The 20,085-nt window shown below is 35.5% G+C and overlaps 1 protein-coding gene across 12 annotated transcripts in view; it reads left to right on the forward strand.

Annotated features, from left to right (window-relative positions):
- Nucleotides 1–20,085, forward strand: part of CASK (calcium/calmodulin dependent serine protein kinase) — a 387,942-nt gene that overhangs the window by 334,196 nt on the left and 33,661 nt on the right. For 6 of the 12 annotated variants that reach the window (XM_067723825.1, XM_067723826.1, XM_067723824.1 and 3 more), the window contains 5 exons: nucleotides 2,243–2,321; nucleotides 12,658–12,743; nucleotides 14,039–14,107; nucleotides 16,951–17,019; nucleotides 18,415–18,450. In XM_067723825.1, coding sequence (XP_067579926.1) covers nucleotides 2,243–2,321; nucleotides 12,658–12,743; nucleotides 14,039–14,107; nucleotides 16,951–17,019; nucleotides 18,415–18,450 — 339 coding nt within the window. The remainder of the gene's footprint in view (nucleotides 1–2,242; nucleotides 2,322–12,657; nucleotides 12,744–14,038; nucleotides 14,108–16,950; nucleotides 17,020–18,414; nucleotides 18,451–20,085) is intronic. The other 6 variants (XM_067723830.1, XM_067723833.1, XM_067723834.1 and 3 more) reach the window with 3 other exon arrangements.

The following is a 20,085-nucleotide window of genomic DNA, read 5'->3' on the forward strand; positions in this document are numbered from 1 at the left end:
CAGGGAAGCCCTGTTTGGGGTTTTTTAACATGTAAAAGTAAAATGTATGACAGCACAAAGGTCAGGAGGAAGGAAGTGGAAGTATAATGTTATAAGGTTCTCATACTGTACATGACATGGTATAATATCACTTGAAGGTAGACTGATAAGTTAAAGATGTATGCTATAAACCCTAAAGCAACCACTAAAACAACAAAACAATTATAGCTAATAAGAAAACAGGAGAGAAAAATAGTATGAAAATAAATCCAAAAGAAGGCAGGAAAAGGGGAACATAGGACAGATGGGACAAGTAGAAATCAAATAGCAAGAAGATATATTTATACCTGACTGTATCAGTAATCACATTAAATGTAAATAGTCTAAATTCCCCAAATTAAAAAGCAGAGGTTGTCAGGTTGGTGTGTGGGGAGGAAGCAAAACTGAATTATATACTGCCTGCAAGAAATGCTTTATACATGAAGACAAATCTTTTCAAAGGAAAAGGATGGAAAAAGGTATACTATGATGATGACATTAATCAAAAGGAAGCTGGAGTGACTCTATTAATATCAAAGTATATTCTCAGACCACAATGGAATTAAATTAGAAATGAATAACAGAAAGATGTCTGGGAAAATCCCCAAGCACTTGAAAACTAAATTATCCAATTCTAAATAACCCATGGATGAAAGAAGAAATCAAAAGGGAAATTTTTAAGTATTTTGAAGTGAATGAAAATGAAACCACAACATACCAGAACTTGTGGGATACTGCTAAAGCAGTACTTAGGGAGAAATGTGTAGCACTAAACACCAATGTTAAAAAGAAGAAATAAAACAATGACCTCAGCTTCTACCTTAAGAAAGTAGAACAAAAAGAGCAAATTAAACCCAAAGTGGGTAAAAGGAAAGAAATAATAAAGATCAAAGAGGAAATAAATGAAATAGAAAATAAAAACAATAGAAAAATCAATAAAACTTTTCCTTTGACAAGATCAGATCAGTCAAGGAAAAATAAGACACTAATTACCTGTATCATTCATAAGAGAAGTGACATTACTACAGATTCTACAGATACAAAAAGAATAATAAGGAAATATGGTAAACAACTTTATGTCAATAAATTCAACAACCTAAATGAAATAGACAAATTCACTGGGAGACAGAAACTACCGAAGCTCACTTAAAAAGGAATAAACTGAATTGCCCTATACTATTTAAAAATTGAATTTAGGTTAAAAAAAAATCCCTCAAAGAAAACTCCAGGCCAAGATGGCTTTAGTGGTAAATTCTACCAAACATGTAATAAACAGTACTAATTTGTATACAAACTCTTCCCAAAACATTGAAAAGGAAGGAATTCTTCCCAACTTACTATTTTTGATGAGAAGGAGAAGGAGGAAGAGGCAGCTAGCATTACCCTGATACCCAAAACAGATATTTTGCAAGAAAAGAAAACTGCAGACCAGTAACCCTTGTGAGTATAGATGCAAAAATTCTAAACAAATGCATATCTTAGAAAAGGAAAAATACATCAAGGCCAAGTGGAGACTAATCCATTAATACAGCTTTATTTATAAGAGACAAAAGCTAGAAGCAATTCAGTGGATGAATGGATAAACAAAATGGTATATCCATACAGTGGAATATTCAGCAAGAACAAAGAATGAACTATTGATACATGCAATGATGTAGTTGAATTTCACGTTGTGAGTGTAAAAAAAGCAACATAAAAGAGTTCATACTGTATGAGTTCATTTATAGAAAGTGAAAACTAATCTATAGCCAGTGAAAACATATCAATGGTTGCTTAGGGATGTTGAGGTGGGGGAGCAGGGCATGGAGGGGTGTAAGTAGATTACCAGTGGGCATGAGAAAACTTTTGGGAGTGATGGATATATTCATTATCCTGATTGTGGTGATGGTTTCACACATGTATACATATATCAAACTTGTCAAATTGTACACTTTACATAAGCATATGTCAATTATACATCGATAAAAAAGTTTTAAATTATTAGCAACATGGAAAATAATTATAGGATTAAAAAGCATTATACAAAATGTATGTGTACTATTATTACACTAATCAAAATATCAAAATTAATATTTCTGTCGTGGCATAATAGAGTTTTCTCCTTCATTTTCCGTATTTTCTTTAATGTTTTCCTAACTTTTGTAATTAAGGTTATCTACAGCAAAATCACAAATATAAAAAGTGCCCTCTTATAGTAATTCTGTTTTTCTTTAACTTTTTACAGGGAATCACTTTAAAAATGAATGAGCTAAATCACTGTATTGTTGCAAGAATCATGCATGGGGGCATGATTCATAGGCAAGGTAAGTTCCATATATAATTCTTTCTTTCCTTCCTTAATTTTTTTCCTGTAGCCTAGTGTTTTATGATCCATATAAATGATCAGTTTCATTTATGTTTTATATAAATGATTTATTTAAGTTATCTGTCTTTGGTTTTAATCACTGTTGGCCTCCATTCACTTTTATTCATCTCCACATGCTCCAATCTGTAGATACTCAAGGGAGGGTATATTATAGTTTTGTTGCAGGAGCATCTCTGAGTCACTCTTTAGATCCTGACTTATTAGAGGCCATTGGAGATAAAGTATTATCATATCAGGCCTCAGGATATGTGGAAGACATCTGTACTGGGATACAAGATAGATAGATATTTGCAAAGTTAAATGACAGTTGAAGAATTGCTCTCTCATTCATTCAGGAATGAGATATACTATTTATAAATTAGGAAATTAGAATTTGATAAATAACAATATAAAATTTAAATGGTAAAATAAGAGATATCAAATCTGTGATTAACTTCTTAATACCTGCTACAATAAGTGCAGTCATTCTGAGAAGGGACCAAAGTAGACAAAGAATGATTTTTTTGAGAAAGTGGAACTATTGTTAACCCTCAGGTGGATGGGATTTAGACATGTAGGTTTAGGCTCCTCTTTGAAAGGACTGTTATATGCATTAGTATTTAGAGCCTGATCCAAAAATGATTCTCCCGTCCAAAAATTAGACTTCCTTTCTTTGAGATCGTGTTATTTTTGTACTTAACACCTCTTTCCTTAACCCTGGAGAGCAAGAGGTAACACCATAAGCCTTTTAGTGCCTTCTTGTCCTCTTTAGAGATGACTGCTCTGTCTGGCATTACTGCTGCCTTCAGAGGAATCTGTAGGTTTCATGAGTGGATAGCACTCACACAGGAGAACGTTTGGTTTTAAATTCCTGTATGAATTTTTTGTTTATTATTTTTAATAACTTGCTATAAATTCAGTAAAGTCACAACACCATTATTTCTTTAATCTCTTTTTCTTATATTACCGTACTGGCAAAAACTTGCTGTCTTTAATAGAAGTGGTATAGTGAACATCCTTGTCCTATTCTTGTTTTTAAAAGGTAGCTTTCCAATGTTTCCCCATGAAGAAGAATATTTACTATAGATTTTTAGTAGATACCTTTTATTAGGGCTGAAGAAGTTTTCTTATATTTAGTTGCTGGACATTTTAATCATGATTGGGTTTTGAATTTTATCAAATGCTTCTTCTGCATCTGCTGAGATGATTTATTTTCTTTTTACCTATTAATGTGGTGAATGACTTTTAAAGACATCCTAATGATAACCACCCCCCTTCTGGCATTTTTCAGATAAACCCAACTTAGTCATTGTGTATTATCTTTTGGTATGTACTGCTTGATTCTATGTGCTATTATTTTGTTTAAGATTTTTGTGGTTGCAATTAGGAATGAGACTGGCCTGTAGTTAATTTTCCTTCCTGTGTCTCTCTGTCTGATGTTAGTTTCAAAGTTACATTGGCCTCATAAAATGACTTGGAGAACCTCTCTTCATGAGTTCTCTGAATATTGTATAATACTGGAATGATTTGTAGCCTGTAAGTTTAGTAGAACTTGCCTATAAAACTATCAGGGGCTGATGTTTTGTGTTTGGTTTCTTTCAAGGAAGATTTTTTTTTTTACCACTGTTTGTTTCAATTTCTTTAACATTCATAAGGCTATTCAGCCTTTCTATATCTTGAGTGAGTTCTGGTAAATTACATTTTTCTGAAAAAATCTTAAGTTTTTAAAATTATTCTAGTAAGCTTCTTCTTAGTGTCCACTTACCTTTTTATTTTCTGCTGTCTCTGTAATTATGTACCCTTTATTCCTAATATTTATTTGTGCCTTGTCTTTTTTCTCTTGATCAACTTACCAGAGGTTTGTTCAAAAACCCACTTTGGGTTCTGTTAATTCTCTCCATTGTATATTTATTTTCTATTTTATTGTTTTATGACCTAATTTTTATTTTCTCCTTCCTTCTACTTTCTATTGGTTTTATCTAACTTTTAAAATTCAACACTTAGTTCATTTATTCCAGTCTTTCTTCATCTCTAATATATGCTTTTAAGGTTAAACTCTACCTCTCTAAGTACTGTTTTATCAGTATCCCACCAGTTATGATATGAAGCATTTTTATTGTGATTCAGTTCTAAGTATTTTTGAATTTCTAGTGTTATATTTTTCATTGACCCACAAGTTATTCAGAAATGTTTTTATGTACCACATTTAAGAGGATTTCCTGTATATCTTTTTATGTTTTACTTCTAACTTAATTGCATTGGGGTCAGAGAATGTGGTCTGTATGACACCATTTCTTTGAGGTTTGTTGAGACTTGCTTTATGGCATAGCACTTTAATCATTTTTGTAAATGGTCCATGTGTACATAAGAAGACTGTTTATTCTTTAATTGTTGCATGCAGAATTCTCTATATGATTGCTTGAGGTTAATTTTTTTGTTCAAATATTCTATATATTGACTAATTTCTTGTCTGTTTGACCTATCAGTAATTGTCAAAATATTCCAATTATCATGGTAGAGTTTTTCTATTTCTACTTATAGGTCTCTCACTTTTGGTTTTATATATTCAAAGCTGTTTTATTAGGAGCATAGAAGTGCCTGGTAACCATGTCTATCCTTAATATACTTTCTACTTAAAACCTATTTTATATTAATATAGTTATTCCAACTTAACTTTAGTATTTCCTAGCATGTCTTCTTCCCTCATTTCTAACCATTCTGTGCCTGTATGCTGTACAGTGTGTCTTACAAACATTTCCAAATTTGGGTTTTTCATTTTGTAATGCACTCTGATGATTGCTATCTTTTAATGGGCAAGGTTAGTCCATTAATATTTATTTTGATGATTTCTATCATCTTGCTTTTTTAAATATTTATTCCATATTTTAATTGATATTTTTCCTTCATTTTTGTTCCATCCCCCCACCCCCCAGTAAATTAGAATTTCAGCACTCTATTTCTAATTTTTAGGTGGTTACCTTGAAATTTTGTCATGCATATTTAACTCGACATATACTAAAGTGAAACAGTATGTTAATCCCACTCCCAAAGAATACAAAGACATTGGAACATCAAGTTAGATCCCAGTCTTGACTTGCATATTATTCTTGCCCAGCACTTTCATTCTGTCCTGTTTTAAATCCACAAATTTGAAATTACTCTTAAAATACATGACCATTTTTGTTTTGATTTACATAAATGTTTACAATTTTATTTGCTCATCATTCCTTTTTGCATTGCAGACCATCCTTTGGGGAGCGTTTTTCTTTCTTCCTAAACTACATCCTTTAAAGTTCCTTTAGTGATAGTCTCTTGTTGGTAAACTACCTCAGGTGGTGTTTGTCTGTAAATATTTCATTTTAGCCTCAATCTTTTTTTTTTGAACATCTTTCTAGGAGTATAATTGCTTTACAATGTTGTGTTAGTTTGTGCTGTATAACAAAGTGAATCAGCTATATGTATACATATATCCCAATATCCCCTCCCTCTTGCATCTCCCTTCCACGTTCCCTATCCCACCCCTCTAGTTGGTCACAAAGCAACAAGCTGATCTCCCCATGCAGTGCGACGCAGCTGCTTCCCACTAGCTATTTTACATTTGGTACTGTATATATGTCAATGCTACTCTCTCACTTCACACCAGCTTACCCTTCCTCCTCCCCGTGTCCTCAAGTCCATTCTCTACGTCTGCGTCTTTATTCCTGTCCTGCCCCTAGGTTCTTCAGAACCTCTTTTTTTTTTTTTTTTTTTTAGATTCCATATATATGTGTTAGCCTACGGTATTCGTTTTTCTCTTTCTGACTTACTTCACTTGGTATGACAGACTCTATGTCCACCTACTTCATTACAAATAACTCAATTTCGTTTCTTTTTATGGCTGAGTAATATTCCATTGTATATATGTGCCACACCTTCTATATCCATTCATCCGTCAGTGGACACTTAGGTTGCTTCCATGTCCTGGCTATTGTAAATACAGCTGCAATGAGCATTGTGGTACATGACCCTTTTTGAATTATGGTTTTCTCGGGGTGTATGCTCAGTAGTGAGATTGCTGGGTCATATGGTAGTTCTATTTTTAGTTTTCTAAGGAACCACCATGCTGTTCTCCACAGTGGCTGTATCAATTTATATTCCCACCAACAGTGCAACAGGGTTCCCTTTTCACCACACCCTCTCCAGCATTTATTGTTTGTAGATATTTTGATGATGGCCATTCTGACTGGTGTGAGATGATATCTCATTGTAGTTTTGATTTGCATTTCTCTCATGATTAGTGATGTTGAGCAACCTTTCATGTGTTTGTTGGCAATCTGTATATCTTCTTTGGAGAAATGTCTGTTTAGGTCTTCTGCCCATTTTGGGATTGGGTTGTTTGTTTTTTTGATACTGAGCTGCATGTGCTGCCTGTAAATTTTGGAGATTAATCCTTTGTCAGTTGCTTCATTTGCAAATATTTTCTCCCATTCTGAGGGTTGTCTTTTGGTCTTGTTTATGGTTTCCTTTGCTGTGCAAAAGTTTTGAAGTTTCATTAGGTCCCATTTGTTTATTTTTGTTTTTATTTCCATTTCTCTATGATATGGGTCAAAAAGGATATTGCTGTGATTTACGTCATAGAGTGTTCTTCCTATGTTTTCCTTTAAGAGTTTTATAGTCTCTGGCTTTACATTTAGGTCTTTAATCCATTTTGAGTTTATTTTTGTGTATGGTGTTAGGAAGTGGTCTAATTTCATTCTTTTTCATGTAGCTGTCCAGTTTTCCCAGCATCACTTATTGAAGAGGCTGTCTTTTCTCCATTGTATATTCTTGCCTCCTTTATCAAAGATAAGGTGACCATATGTGTGTGGGTTTATCTCTGGGCTTTCTATCCTGTTCCATTGATCTGTATTTCTGTTTTAATGCCAGTACCATACTGTCTTGATTAACTGTAGCTTTGTAGTATAGTCTGAAGTCAGGGAGCCTGATTCCTCCAGCTCCATTTTTCTTTATCAAGATTGCTTTGGGTCTTTTGTGTTTCCATACAAATTGTGAAATTTTTTGTTCTAGTTCTGTGAAAAATGCCATTGGTAGTTTGATAGGGATGCATTGAATCTGTAGATTGCTTTCGGTAGTATAGTCATCTTCACAATGTTGATTCTTCCAATCCAGGAACATGGTATATCTCTCCATCTGTTTGTATCATCTTTAATTTCTTTCATCAGTGTATTATAGTTTTCTGCATACAGGTCTTTTGTCTCCCTAGGTACGTTTATTCCTAGGTATATTTTATTCTTTTTGTTGCCGTGGTTAATGGGAGTGTTTCCTTAATTTCTCTTTCAGATTTTTCATCATTAGTGTATAGGAATGCAAGAGATTTCTGTGCATCAATTTTGTATCCTGCAACTTTACCAAATTCATTGATTAGCTCTAGTAGTTTTCTGGTAGCATCTTTAGGATTCTCTATGTATAGTATCACGTCATCTGCAAACAGTGACAGCTTTACTTCTTTTCCTATTTGGATTCCTTTTATTTCTTTTTCTTCTCTGATTGCTGTGGCTAAAACTTCCGAAACTATGTTGAATAAGAGTGGAGAGAGTGGGCATCCTTATCTTGTTCCTAATTTTAGAGGAAATGGTTTCAGTTTTTCACCATTGAGGATGATGTTGACTGTGGGTTTGTCATATATGACCTTTATTATGTTGAAGTAAGTTCCCTCTATGCCTACTTTTTGGAGAGTTTTTATCATAAATGGGTGTTGAATTTTGTCAGAAGCTTTTTCTGAATCTATTGAGCTTATCATATGGTTTTTCTCCTTCAATTTGTTAATATGGTGTATCACATTGATTGATTTGCATATATTGAAGGATCCCTGCATTCCTGGGATAAACCCCACTTGATCATGGTGTATGATCCTTTTAATGTGTTGTTGGAATCTGTTTGCTAGTATTTTGTTGAGGATTTTTGCATCTCTGTTCATCAGTGATATTGGTCTGTAGTTTTCTTTTTTTGTGACATCTTTGTCTGGTTTTGATATCAGGGTGATGGTGGCCTCGTAGAATGAGTTTGGGAGTGTTCCTCCCTCCGCTATATTTTGGAAGAGTTTGAGAAGGATAGATGTTAGCTCTTCTCCAAATGTTTGATAGAATTCACCCGTGAAGCCATCTGGTCCTGGGCTTTTGTTTGTTGGAAGATTTTTAATCACAGTCTCAATTTCACTGCTTGTGATTCGTCTTTTTATATTTTCTATTTCTTCCTGGTTCAGTCTCGGAAAGTTGTGCTTTTCTAAGAATTTGTCCATTTCTTCCAGGTTGTCCGTTTTATTGGCATAAGTTCCTTGTAGTAATCCCTCATGATTCTTTGTATTTTTGGAGTGTCAGTTGTTACTTCTCCTTTTTTAATTCCTAATACTGTTGATTTGAGTCTTCTCCCTTTTTTTCTTGATGAGTCTGTCAACTGGTTTATCACTCTTGTTTATCTTCTCAAAGAACCAGCTTTTAGTTTTATTGATCTTTGCTGGTGTTTCCTTCATTTCTTTTTCATTTGTTTCTGATCTGATCTTTATGATTTCTTTCCTTCTTCTATCTTTGGGGAGTTTTTGGTTCTTCTTTTTCTAATTGCTTTAGGTGTAAAGTTAGGTTGTTTGTTTCAGATGTTTCTTGTTTCTTGAGGTAGGATTGTATTTCTATAAACTTCCCTCTTAGAACTGCTTTTGCTGCATCCCGTAGGTTTTGGATCGTCATGTTTTCATTGTCATTTGTTTCTAGGTATTTTTTGACTTCCTCTTTGATTTCTTCAGTGATCTCTTGGTTATTTAGTAGCGTATTGTTTAGCCTCCATGTGTTTGTATTTTTTACAGTTTTTTTCCTGTAATTGATATCTAGTCTCATAGCGTTGTGGTCGTAAAAGATACTTGATACCATTTCAGTTTTCTTAAATTTACCAAGGCTTGATTTGTGACCCAAGATATGATCTATCCTGGAGAATGTTCCATGAGCACTTGAGAAGAAAGTGTATTCTTTTGTTTTTGGATGGAATGTCCTATAAATATCAATTAAGCCCATCTTGTTCAATGTTGCATTTAAAGCTTGTGTTTCCTTATTTATTTTCATTTTGGATGATCTGTCCACTGGTGAAAGTGGGGTGTTAAAGTCCCCTACTATTATTGTGTTACTGTCAATTTCCCCTTTTATGTCAGCTTCAATCTTGATTACTTTTGCTGAGAGCACAGTTTTAAATTAATGGTTACCATTCTCTTTTCTTTTGGCATCTGTTGTTTGATATTGAGAAGTCTGGTGTCACTATAATTGTCCTTGCTTTGTAGGTGATCTCTGCTTTCTCCCTGGACTTTTTAAGGTCTTTGTCTTTGATGTTCTGTAGTTTTACTACCTCCCAGCATGGATTTCTTTTTATTTATCCTACTTGGGATACATTATTCTTTCTGGAGCTGTGTAATCATGTTTTCATCAGTTCAAGAAAATTTGCAACCATGTTTCTTCAAATATTGCCTCTTCTCCATTCTCTCTATTCTCTCCTTCTGAACTCTAGGTAGATGTATGTTAGACATTCCCTCCATACCTCTTAATATCTTTTTCATATTTTCTTTATTTCTTGTTTCCTATTTTCCTTATCTCCTTACTTCTCTGAACTGCATTCTAGACAATTTATTTGGTTATGTCTTCCAGTTCACTGAAACTCTCTTAAGCCATATCTGAACTCCTGTTCAGCTCATCCGTTCATTGGTTTATGCTACCAATTATATTTTTCCTTTCTAGAGGTACTAGTTACTTGTTCTTCTTTTTATTTTCAGATCTGTCTGTTCACACCTGATAATCTCTTGTTGCATGTTCATCCTTGTAAATAGGTCCCTTTCTTTCCCCTAATATTTAACATATAGCTATTTTACACAGGCATACCTTGGAGATATTACAGGTTTGGTTTCAGACCACCACAATAAAGTGAGTCACCTGAATTTTTTTGTTTCCCAGTGCATATAAAAGTTATGTTTGCACTATGCTTTCATCTGTTAAGCGTGCAATAGCATTATGTCTAAAAAATATACATACTTTAATTAAAAATTACTTTATTGCTAAAAAGTGCTAACCATCATCTAAGCCTTCAGCAAATCGTAATCTTTGCTCCTGGTGGAGGGTACTGTCTAGATGTTGATGGCTGCTGACCGATCAGGGTGGTGGTTGCTGAAGCTTGAGGTGGCTCTGGCAATTTCTTAAAAGAAGACAACAATGAAGTTTGCCTCATTGATTGACTCTTCCTTTCACAAATGATTTCTCTGTAGCATGCAGTGCTGTTTGATAGCATTTTACCCATGGTAAAACTTGTTTCAAAATTGTAGTCAGTTCTCTCAAACCCTGCCACTGCTTTATCAACTAAGTTTATGTAATATTCTAAATCCTTTGTTGTCATTTCAACAATCAGGTAAGTTTGCCATCTTATATGAGCACAGTTCATGACACCCCCAAAACAATTACAATAGTAACAGCAAAGATCACTCATCACAGATCACCATAACAAATATAATAATGATGGAAAAGTTTGAAGTATTGCGAGAATTACCAAAACATGATGCAGAGACATGAAGTGAGCAAACGCTGTTGGAAAAATGGCGCAGATAGACGTGCTCAACACAGGGTTGCCACAAACCTTCAATTTATAAAAAATGCAGAATCTTTGAGGCACAGTAAAGCAAGGCACAAGAAAACAAGGTATTCTTGTATTCTGTATCTGACCATTCCAATATCTATCCTCCTTGAGGATCTAAATCTGTTTTTTCTCTTTCTGATGACTCGCATAGTAGTTTGCCTTATTGTATGTATGTTTGGTGATCTTTGATTGTAAGCCTATTGCTTGTTCAAGTCAATGGAAGTCTTGGGGGCCTAAACTGGAAACGCTTTCCTCCAGGAAGGGTTTGTTCCTTGTTCTACCAGCTGCCATGGAGTACCACTGATCGGGGTCTTGGCTCCCTACAGAATCCTAGGCTCAGCTTCTGTAACTTGCTATTGGCCCAAGGCTCAGAATCCGGCCGTCAGGCATTACAGCAATGGCATTTACCCCTCCCACTATTTCATTCCGTCCTTACTTTGCCACCACTCTGGATGCAGCTCACAGGGTCCTTTTGTGTGGAGGGGAGAGTGTGGATGGAAGTGGGAAGTGTTCTTGGGAATTTGCATTCCTTTTGTGAGACCAGTAACACTTCAAGAGGTGTGCCCTAGACGGGATATGTAGTTGTAAGAAAGTCTGTGAGTGCCTAATCAACCATATTTGAAACAAAAGTCCCCAAATTTTTATGTTTTATTATGTTAACTTTCAAACATGAGTAGAGAAAACAGTGCAGTCAGTTGAAGTAGAGAAAAGTGGAAAGAATAGTGAAGTGATCGCCCACATACGCATAAGCCAGGTAGAATTATTGTTAATTCATGGCCACACTGGTTTCATCTGTATTTGCCCTACTGCCCACCCCCCTGGATTACTTTGAAGCAAATACCAGGTGCCTTATTTTCTTTATATGCATTTTAGTGCGTACCTCTTAAAGATACAATGAGCTTTTCATGATGGAGTCAGGTCAATAAGTAAACGTGCACAATTCATAAATAAGAAAGCAAAATTTTTCATAACACTATTTAAGCATTGGTTCTCGGTCACTTTTTCTAGTTGAAGTATTACAGGACCCTGAAATGCCTACCACGTTATTATTAAAAGTTTGCAGTATGTCTAATATAAACTTGTTGTTACACAGATATTATATCACAATTCTTTGAAAATCAACAGCCTTTGTATCATATTTGGTAGATAATAATGACAATAACAGCAAATACTTAAATGGTACTGACTATGTGCCAAGAACAGTTCTAAGCCCTCTACATGTATTAAACTCTTCTAATCCTCATAACAATCCTATGAGATAGATAGTTTTCATCTCCATTTTACAAATGTGAAAACCAAGACATGGAAAGTTTCAGTAAGTTACCCAAGATCTTAAAGCTAGTATAAGTGATGAAGCAGAGGTATGAACCCAGACAGGCTGCATCTAGAAGTTGTAGTTTTAAACCACTATATACACACTGCCTCTCTCAGAAAAATAAGCAGATTTCTACAGCCATCTTTCAAAACTGTGTCTTCCATAAGTTATGTGTATCTGTTTTGGTGAGTTTACCATGTGAGCCTAACTTGTACCTGGTTCTGAAATATTGGCCTTCAGTATTTAGCTTAATTTTTTAAAATTACTTACGTTGCTGCCTTTGGATTTTATTATTATAAAAGTATATATCATTTCATGTTTATAATTTTGTGTAATTTCTTAGGTACACTTCATGTCGGAGATGAAATTCGAGAGATCAATGGCATCAGTGTGGCTAACCAAACAGTGGAACAGCTGCAAAAAATGCTTGTGAGTAAATGAAAGTCTCTTTTTCTAAGATTGACTTTCAGTTCATTAACTTATTTATTAATGCACAAATAAAGGATATTCTTTTATAATCAGAGTATCTCTGGTACCATCATTTGTGTGGACTTGAACTTATACAACATTCATAAAAACTGAGAGCTAGGAAAATGTTCACATGCAGCAGAGCTTAGAAACATTTTGCCCATCTTTAGCAGTGTGGGCTTGAACATTCTCCTTTCAATCCTTTGTCTCCTATTTCTTATTGAACAGATGTTTAAAGAAAACCTTTGCAGTTGTGCATGCTTGTGAACTAGTTTCTCACTGACCTCAACTCTGCTGACATCAGCAGTGTCAGAAGCCTCTTTCCTGTGTAGCTGAGTCATAGCCAGCTGTATTGGATTTCTCTGCAGCACAGGGGAAAGGAAAGTCATAGTAGACCAGGCCATTTTTTACCATGCATATTCAAAATCTGTGTTCAAATTAGGCTTTGGATTGGGGCGGGGTAGGGAGTGCAGAGTGACAGGCCCTGGCGAGCAGAGGGAGATGTTTCGGACCTCTTGTCCTGGACCTTCTTCCCACCACAATGTAGCAGCCTGCCATGTTACTTATATCTATTGAAGGTGAAATAAGCACCACAGACTCACTACAGTCAAAACTAATGCCAAAATTATGAAATAAAGAGCAGATTTTTTTTTTTTTTTTTTTTGCTGTACGTGGGCCTCTCACTGTTGTGGCCTCTCCCGTTGAGGAGCACAGGCTCCAGACACGCAGGCCCAGCTGCCATGGCTCACGGGCCCAGCTGCTCCGCAGCATGTGGGATCCCCCCGGACCGGGGCACGAACCCGTGTCCCCTGCATCAGCAGGCGGACTCTCAACCACTGCGCCACCAGGGAAGCCCTAAAGAGCAGATTTTTATGGAGTACACCATCATAATGTAGCCTACCAAATATAATTCTTATGTAATTACTTGTTCTATTGTACAGTTCAACTTACATTCACTCTTGAAAGGCATGTCACTTAGAGTTGTATTCGTGTCTATGAAAAGGTAACCATCAGAGGTTTGTTATACCTTTGCTGTAAGACCAGGACAGTCAGCCTTGACTTTGCAGGGCTTTTCCCAGGAATAACCTCCACTGTTAGTGTGAGCAGTTCCTGCTTTTATAACTAGGTTTCATTGTAGGCCCATGCACTCTCAGCTGACTTGCATTAAATACGCCCCCACATTTTCAGTGGTTTCTTGCGCGTTTTTGTGTGCAACATTTGTTTGTTAAAAGAGCTCTCCTTTTTTTTTCCTCCAGCGGGAAATGCGGGGGAGTATCACCTTCAAGATCGTGCCAAGTTACCGCACTCAGTCGTCGTCCTGTGAGGTAATAGCTCTAACGAAACACCCCGTCTCCTCTGGGTTCTTAACTAACTGTCTGCTGATGGCTGAATGTTTTGGCTTTCTGGGAAATTGTTTCTGCCTGTGCTGTTGATCACTGCACACCAATTTTACAACAAAGATAACGGAACAGAGTAGGTCCCATCCACCTACTCAGCCCTGCTTCCATGGAGATGTCCTCAGCACTTTAACTTTCTGCAGGCTGGAATCAAAACAAAATACATATAGAGAAGCTCCAAATAATGACAAAGACTTAATAAAGAACAAATAGAGTCTCTGGGGAAAAAAAAGATCGTAACTGCAATAATATTTCCAGGAAGTACATTCACTTCCCTTGTTAAGAAATCACATAGATACTTCTTCTTTCCAAGAATCTGAGAAGTGGTCTATTTCTGTTAAGATAGAGTAGTTCAGATAATGGTGACAGGTCTCTAGATGGATGTTAAGTCTATGAGAAATTGATAACTGATGTTATTAGAGGAATATAGGCTTTTGCAACCTTCTGTGAAATTGTTTAAATTGGAATGTTATCTGATTCGTAAACAAGTTTTCTAGAGTAATACAAACCCAAAGTTCCTTTCTTACAATAGGCTTATCCTTTAGAAATTGTAGCTTTCCCAACCTATATTATTCAGTTTGCTATTGGTTAGTAAATGAGATTCAAAAACCTATTCTTTTTATCTTTGGAAATATGAGCCGGCCTAAATGGTGTCATCCTTTGGTCATTGCGCATTCAGTTTGAATATTTTTTTCTGAAGCTTGTTCTTTCTTGTGCATCTTCCAAGTATGTGTACATCAATATGAAGTACACATTTCCTCCAGTTAATATTTAAGACTGGCAGACAACTTATTTCATCTAGAAGATTGAATTTGTACTTAGGAGAAATAGATGGAGAAATTATAATGTTTCTTCCAGTCTCTAGTAGTGATGTAAATTTCACAAGAAAAATCAGAGGCTTCATGTTTTTTTGTAAACCTATTGAAGATATGTATAACAATTTGTAGTTCTGTCAAGTATATTTTTAGTGAGCCATGACAATTGGGGTTTCTGTTATATCAGGTCTTGAGCTCCTCTCGGTGGCTTTTTATGGAACTTCAATTAGTACTATATTTCAAGACAAAATATAGAAGTACTTCTGCTCCAGGATTTATAGTTTTGAAATTTGTTACCTAGTACACAAACCTTACTGGAAAAGAGAGACTGTCACATGCATTTTTTAATTTTTTTTTTGCGGTACGCGGGCCTCTCACTGTTGTGGCCTCTCCCGTTGCGGAGCACAGGCTCCAGATGCGCAGGCTCAGTGGCCATGGCTCACGGGCCCAGCCGCTCGGCGGCATGTGGGATCCTCCCGGCTCGGGGCACGAACCCGTGTCCCCTGCATCGGCAGGCGGACTCCCAACCACTGCGCCACCAGGGAAGCCCCACATGCATTTTTATGTAAAGCATTTTGATAGTCTAAAAATCACAGGTGGTCCTCATACCATTTCTCATCTTGGAAGAAATTTAGTAAATACGATTGATTTTTGTCTTTTTGGCTCACTAACCAGAAAATAGTGTTAGTTATTGAAAATTTTCTCTTGTGTTTTTGAGTGGTTGAAGTAGTTTTGGGGTGGGACCAGAATTACACATATAAATGCTATGCTCTCGAGTAAGAAGAGCCCTCTCTTACCTTCTTTACCTCTGAAGAATAGGAAAAAATGTACTCCCCTCCTAGCCCTACCCCCAATCTGTCTGACTCTCCTGTGCTCTGGCAGAATTCAAGCCTGTGGTTGGACTCTTCCCAGTTACAGCAGTACTTCCCAAAGAAAAGCTCTCTGGCCACCTTCATCAGCATCCCCCTGGCCGTTGGTAAAAGAGGGGACCCCTGCCCCACACCCTGGCCCTACTGACATGAGTCTCTGGGGGTGGCGCCTAGACATCATTCTGCTCACTAACATCTGACAATACTCATCTAAGGGATCCCATTATTTAAAGGCTAACAGGTTCCGGAGGTTTTCTTTAAGTCTTCTAGAAAAAGCAAATGTCTTTTGAGCAGACATGCACATTTCAAAGGTTTCAAAGAACTCTACTAAACCAAAAATTTTTAAATACTTATTTTCATCCCCTCCTTTTTCTAACATTAAAGTTTATTTGGACAATAAGGGAGTGGAGCCTGGAAAGGATTTTGAGCATGTCACATAGTATAGTGGTTGTGGCTGCTGGGATCTTTGCCAGAATCGTTAGAGGCTCAAGATTATTGTTTTAATTAATCCGCTAAAATAATCTAAAAGAATAAAGGTTTCTTCTCTGGTGTATATCTTTTACCCTTATTAGTAATATCTATCCTAGAAAGATTCTAAGGTGATTACAACATGAGAAGTCTTTGAGATTCACTTCACTTCAAATTGCATCATTCAGTAATTTTTGATACCAAGGTACCTAAGGATTACTAAATACTTTTCAAACCTAATTTTCAATAAAAATTAGGCAGTTGGGATCTTCAGCACAATAATTTTATAGTAATATTTGTCATTTTACAGTACTTGATAGGATTTTAATATCAAGTCACCCTTCAGGGTCTTATTTAAAGAAAGCAAAGGTTATAGAATGTTAGAGACAGGAAAGAAATGGTTAATGAATGACATGGTCATCACTTACAATATGTGAATCTTCAAACTGTAAAATTTTTTTCCATACTTCTGTGAAATCATGCAAGTAAGTCAGTATGGCACCTTTATAGCTAAAACCTCAAAGGAAATGGTTGTCAGACTGTGGTTGTAACTGTTGATGTGAATATCTCTGTTTCTGTGCTGGTGTTCTGTGTTAATGAACCTTGTGTCTTATTTCAGAGAGATTCCCCCTCCACTTCCAGACAGTCCCCAGCTAATGGTCATAGCAGCACTAACAATTCTGTTTCGGTAAGAACTCTAGCTCCACACAGCAAAGTGTGACAATTTTGTTGGTGCCACCTGCCATGAGTGTTCTAGTTACATGTGTTCAGTGGAAATATTGTCTTCTGCCGATATACAAGGCTACTACAGCTACAATGCAGTTTACTCCTGGAAAATCTTTTTCAACATTTTCTTCTCATTAAAAATGCCTTTCATTAGTTAAATTTGAAGAAATGTACTTCAAGACTGCTTTGGTCATTCTCAAAATATTTCTCTGTCACCCACCTACTATTTATGACTTTGCTCAAAGTTATGCAAAGGATGTAAATGGAAGTTTCTTGAAATTTCTCAACATTTTTTTTTAATTTGAGAAAGATAAAGAAATGTAAGGATTTTGCAGAGTAGGCATTTGGGTATTCTCGGGCTTTGTAGTTGTCTATTCTGAGTGATATCAGCAACATGTTTTAGTTTCCGCTATCTAAGTTTACGAATTGGTGTGCCCTCTGTTATTGTGGTACGTGCACATACTTTTGTGAACTATAAGCCTTGCCTGGATATAAACAGCAAAAGGAACTGGCTTCAAACTGCACTTAAGCCACGCTATTATCACATCTTTAACACAAAGTACTTTATATTTTGACTTGAACTTGGAATTTTACTTTTTTTTTTCAGAACTATCCATTTTGGAAAGTAAAAAGAATTGTTTTTAATTTAAACAAATGGGAGCACTTAATACGTGCAGGTGTGCAATATTTGGGGTAACAAAATCTCTAAGTTGCTGATATTGCTGTTAAAAATATTGAGAGTTCTAATAATACAGCAGTATCACTTTTTTCCTATTAACTTGCCCTTTAAAAATATACCAACATTTTTATCAGATAAATTTTTAAATAATTTAGAGATCACCTCAAATGGAATGATATAAGAGAAATTATGGAAGAAAATTTCCTAAGACTTTTATTTGCAGCTTCAAAACAGGCTACCAAAGGAATTCATTTATAACATTTAATAACTTTAAGATGGTGAAAATCCGTACAACCATTGAAGTTTTCGAAATCTAAATGGTTGCAGGGACTAAGTTGAAAAGGGCAACAGCTCTTTTGAGTTTTGGGGGGTTTTTTAAATAGGCTATTTCACTTGCAGTGGCTTTTGTGTTGAAGATGCTGAGTTGTTTCTTAAGAACACATTTTCTCTCTGCTTAAACTTACCTGCTTTCTTCAGCTTGCTGCTAAATGGCCTGGGTTTGATTTTTTTTTTTTTTTGATAACTCAACATTTCTGAGAAATGGAATAATGTATATTATCTCTTTACAACTTAAATCTAGCTCATTTTTTAACCATATTGTAACAGAACACACAAATTACCTTGTACTCTTTGAAAAGTAAATGAAAATTTTTCTCCTGGGTTGGCTTTATTCTACAGGACTTGCCATCAACTACCCAACCAAAAGGACGACAGGTGAATAGATACCCTCTATAGAAACTTCTCTAAACTGAGCTGCTAATAGCCAATCCTTTATTAACCCTTTTCATCCCATAATGTCTGCATTTTGGACCATAACATTTGAGCATTGAGAGCTTGTACCATTTCATTTTAACACATTACACATGACTAATTCTCTATAAAGATTTTTTTCCTAACATCTTTGTAGCTGTGATGGTTATTGTAATTTCAACCTGATCATTTTGTGTTGATGGTTGAGAATTCAGCCTTTGGGGATCTCATGGGCCTGCCTCTGGGGTGGAAAAAAATTTTTAAAGGTTACAAAATTCTTAGAATTCTAAGAATAACTACAACGTACATGCCAGTGAACATTTTTAAGCAATAATTATCTGAAGTTTGAAGGCTTTTTCATAATTTGTATCTGCATGTGTATTTCTAAAAGCCATATACAATGAAAAAAAAAAGAACAGAAAATTCCTGGCTTTACAGCCTAATCAAACATGAAAAGTTAAGTGCTGCCTAACACAAGCAAGTAACTTTCAATTTGCTGGCACTTTGAGTATGAATTTTAGGTGCAAATGCAGAGACTTGTTAATTTTATAGGCTGGATTTCTGAAAAGAAACTTAAACAGAATAATCACACAATAGTTCCAAAGCCTTCAGGTTGGTTTTACAGTGACTTAAACATTAATATTCAAATTTAATTTCAAGAGATAGAATTTTTATGGTACTTTTTGTGAAATGTGCTATTAAAAAATATCAAATTGTGAGTTAAGGTTTGCATAAACTAGCACCTAATAGAACTCACCCATAGTGATGCAACATTCAATATCTAGCACCTTATTTTAAATCATTTAGAAATCCAGTGATTCATAAAATGGTACCATATAACCCCTTGTATGCTAATCTGTTTCCTTTTATAATATTTACCAGTTATATTCACATATCATAAAACTCAGAGCCTTAAACCATACATATCTTGAAGCTCTGTGCAGATTTCAAGTGTTACACTGGCAAAGCCAGGATTCAAACTCATTTTTCTTCTCTAAAAAGAGTAAAATACAAAGTCTAAATCCTGTTTAAAAAATAAAACTGTTTTTAAATGCTTTAAAAAATTGTTTGAATTACATTTAAGCTTATCAGCAGTGTGTAGACACACTGCCAGTTGTCATGTAAGCATTTTACAGCAAGATACCAACACGGAGTTCTTGCTAGTTTTGTATCATGTACTGCTTTAGGGTTAAAACCTGTCCTGAATGCTTGTGGTCATGGTTTAAAGGCTGCCATGTGATCATGACAACTTATGCATAATAGCAACTAAATATATTCAGATTTTAAAATGGTAAGCATACTTCTCTATAATTTTAAGCCTATCCTATTATAGTAAAAGCAGAAATTAAGTCTATTTTTACTAAGGAAGTATCTTAAGTGTTCCCTCCAAATAAAAAGAGCAAAGACTTGAACCTGTACACACCAAAAGTAGTACATTGTTTCTAGTGGTAGCTGTTTTTTGTGTTGTATTTCCATGCATCATATTTGCTTTCACCATCTAATGTCCTGTTTGTATTGTAGTAAGTGTTGGTATGTGGTTATTAAGTTAGAGCTGACTGTTTTCTTTCACATCACCATGGCATTTTTTCTTACAAACTC

This window comes from Pseudorca crassidens, chromosome X (assembly GCF_039906515.1).
Source record: "Pseudorca crassidens isolate mPseCra1 chromosome X, mPseCra1.hap1, whole genome shotgun sequence".
Classification (NCBI taxonomy): domain Eukaryota; kingdom Metazoa; phylum Chordata; class Mammalia; order Artiodactyla; family Delphinidae; genus Pseudorca; species Pseudorca crassidens.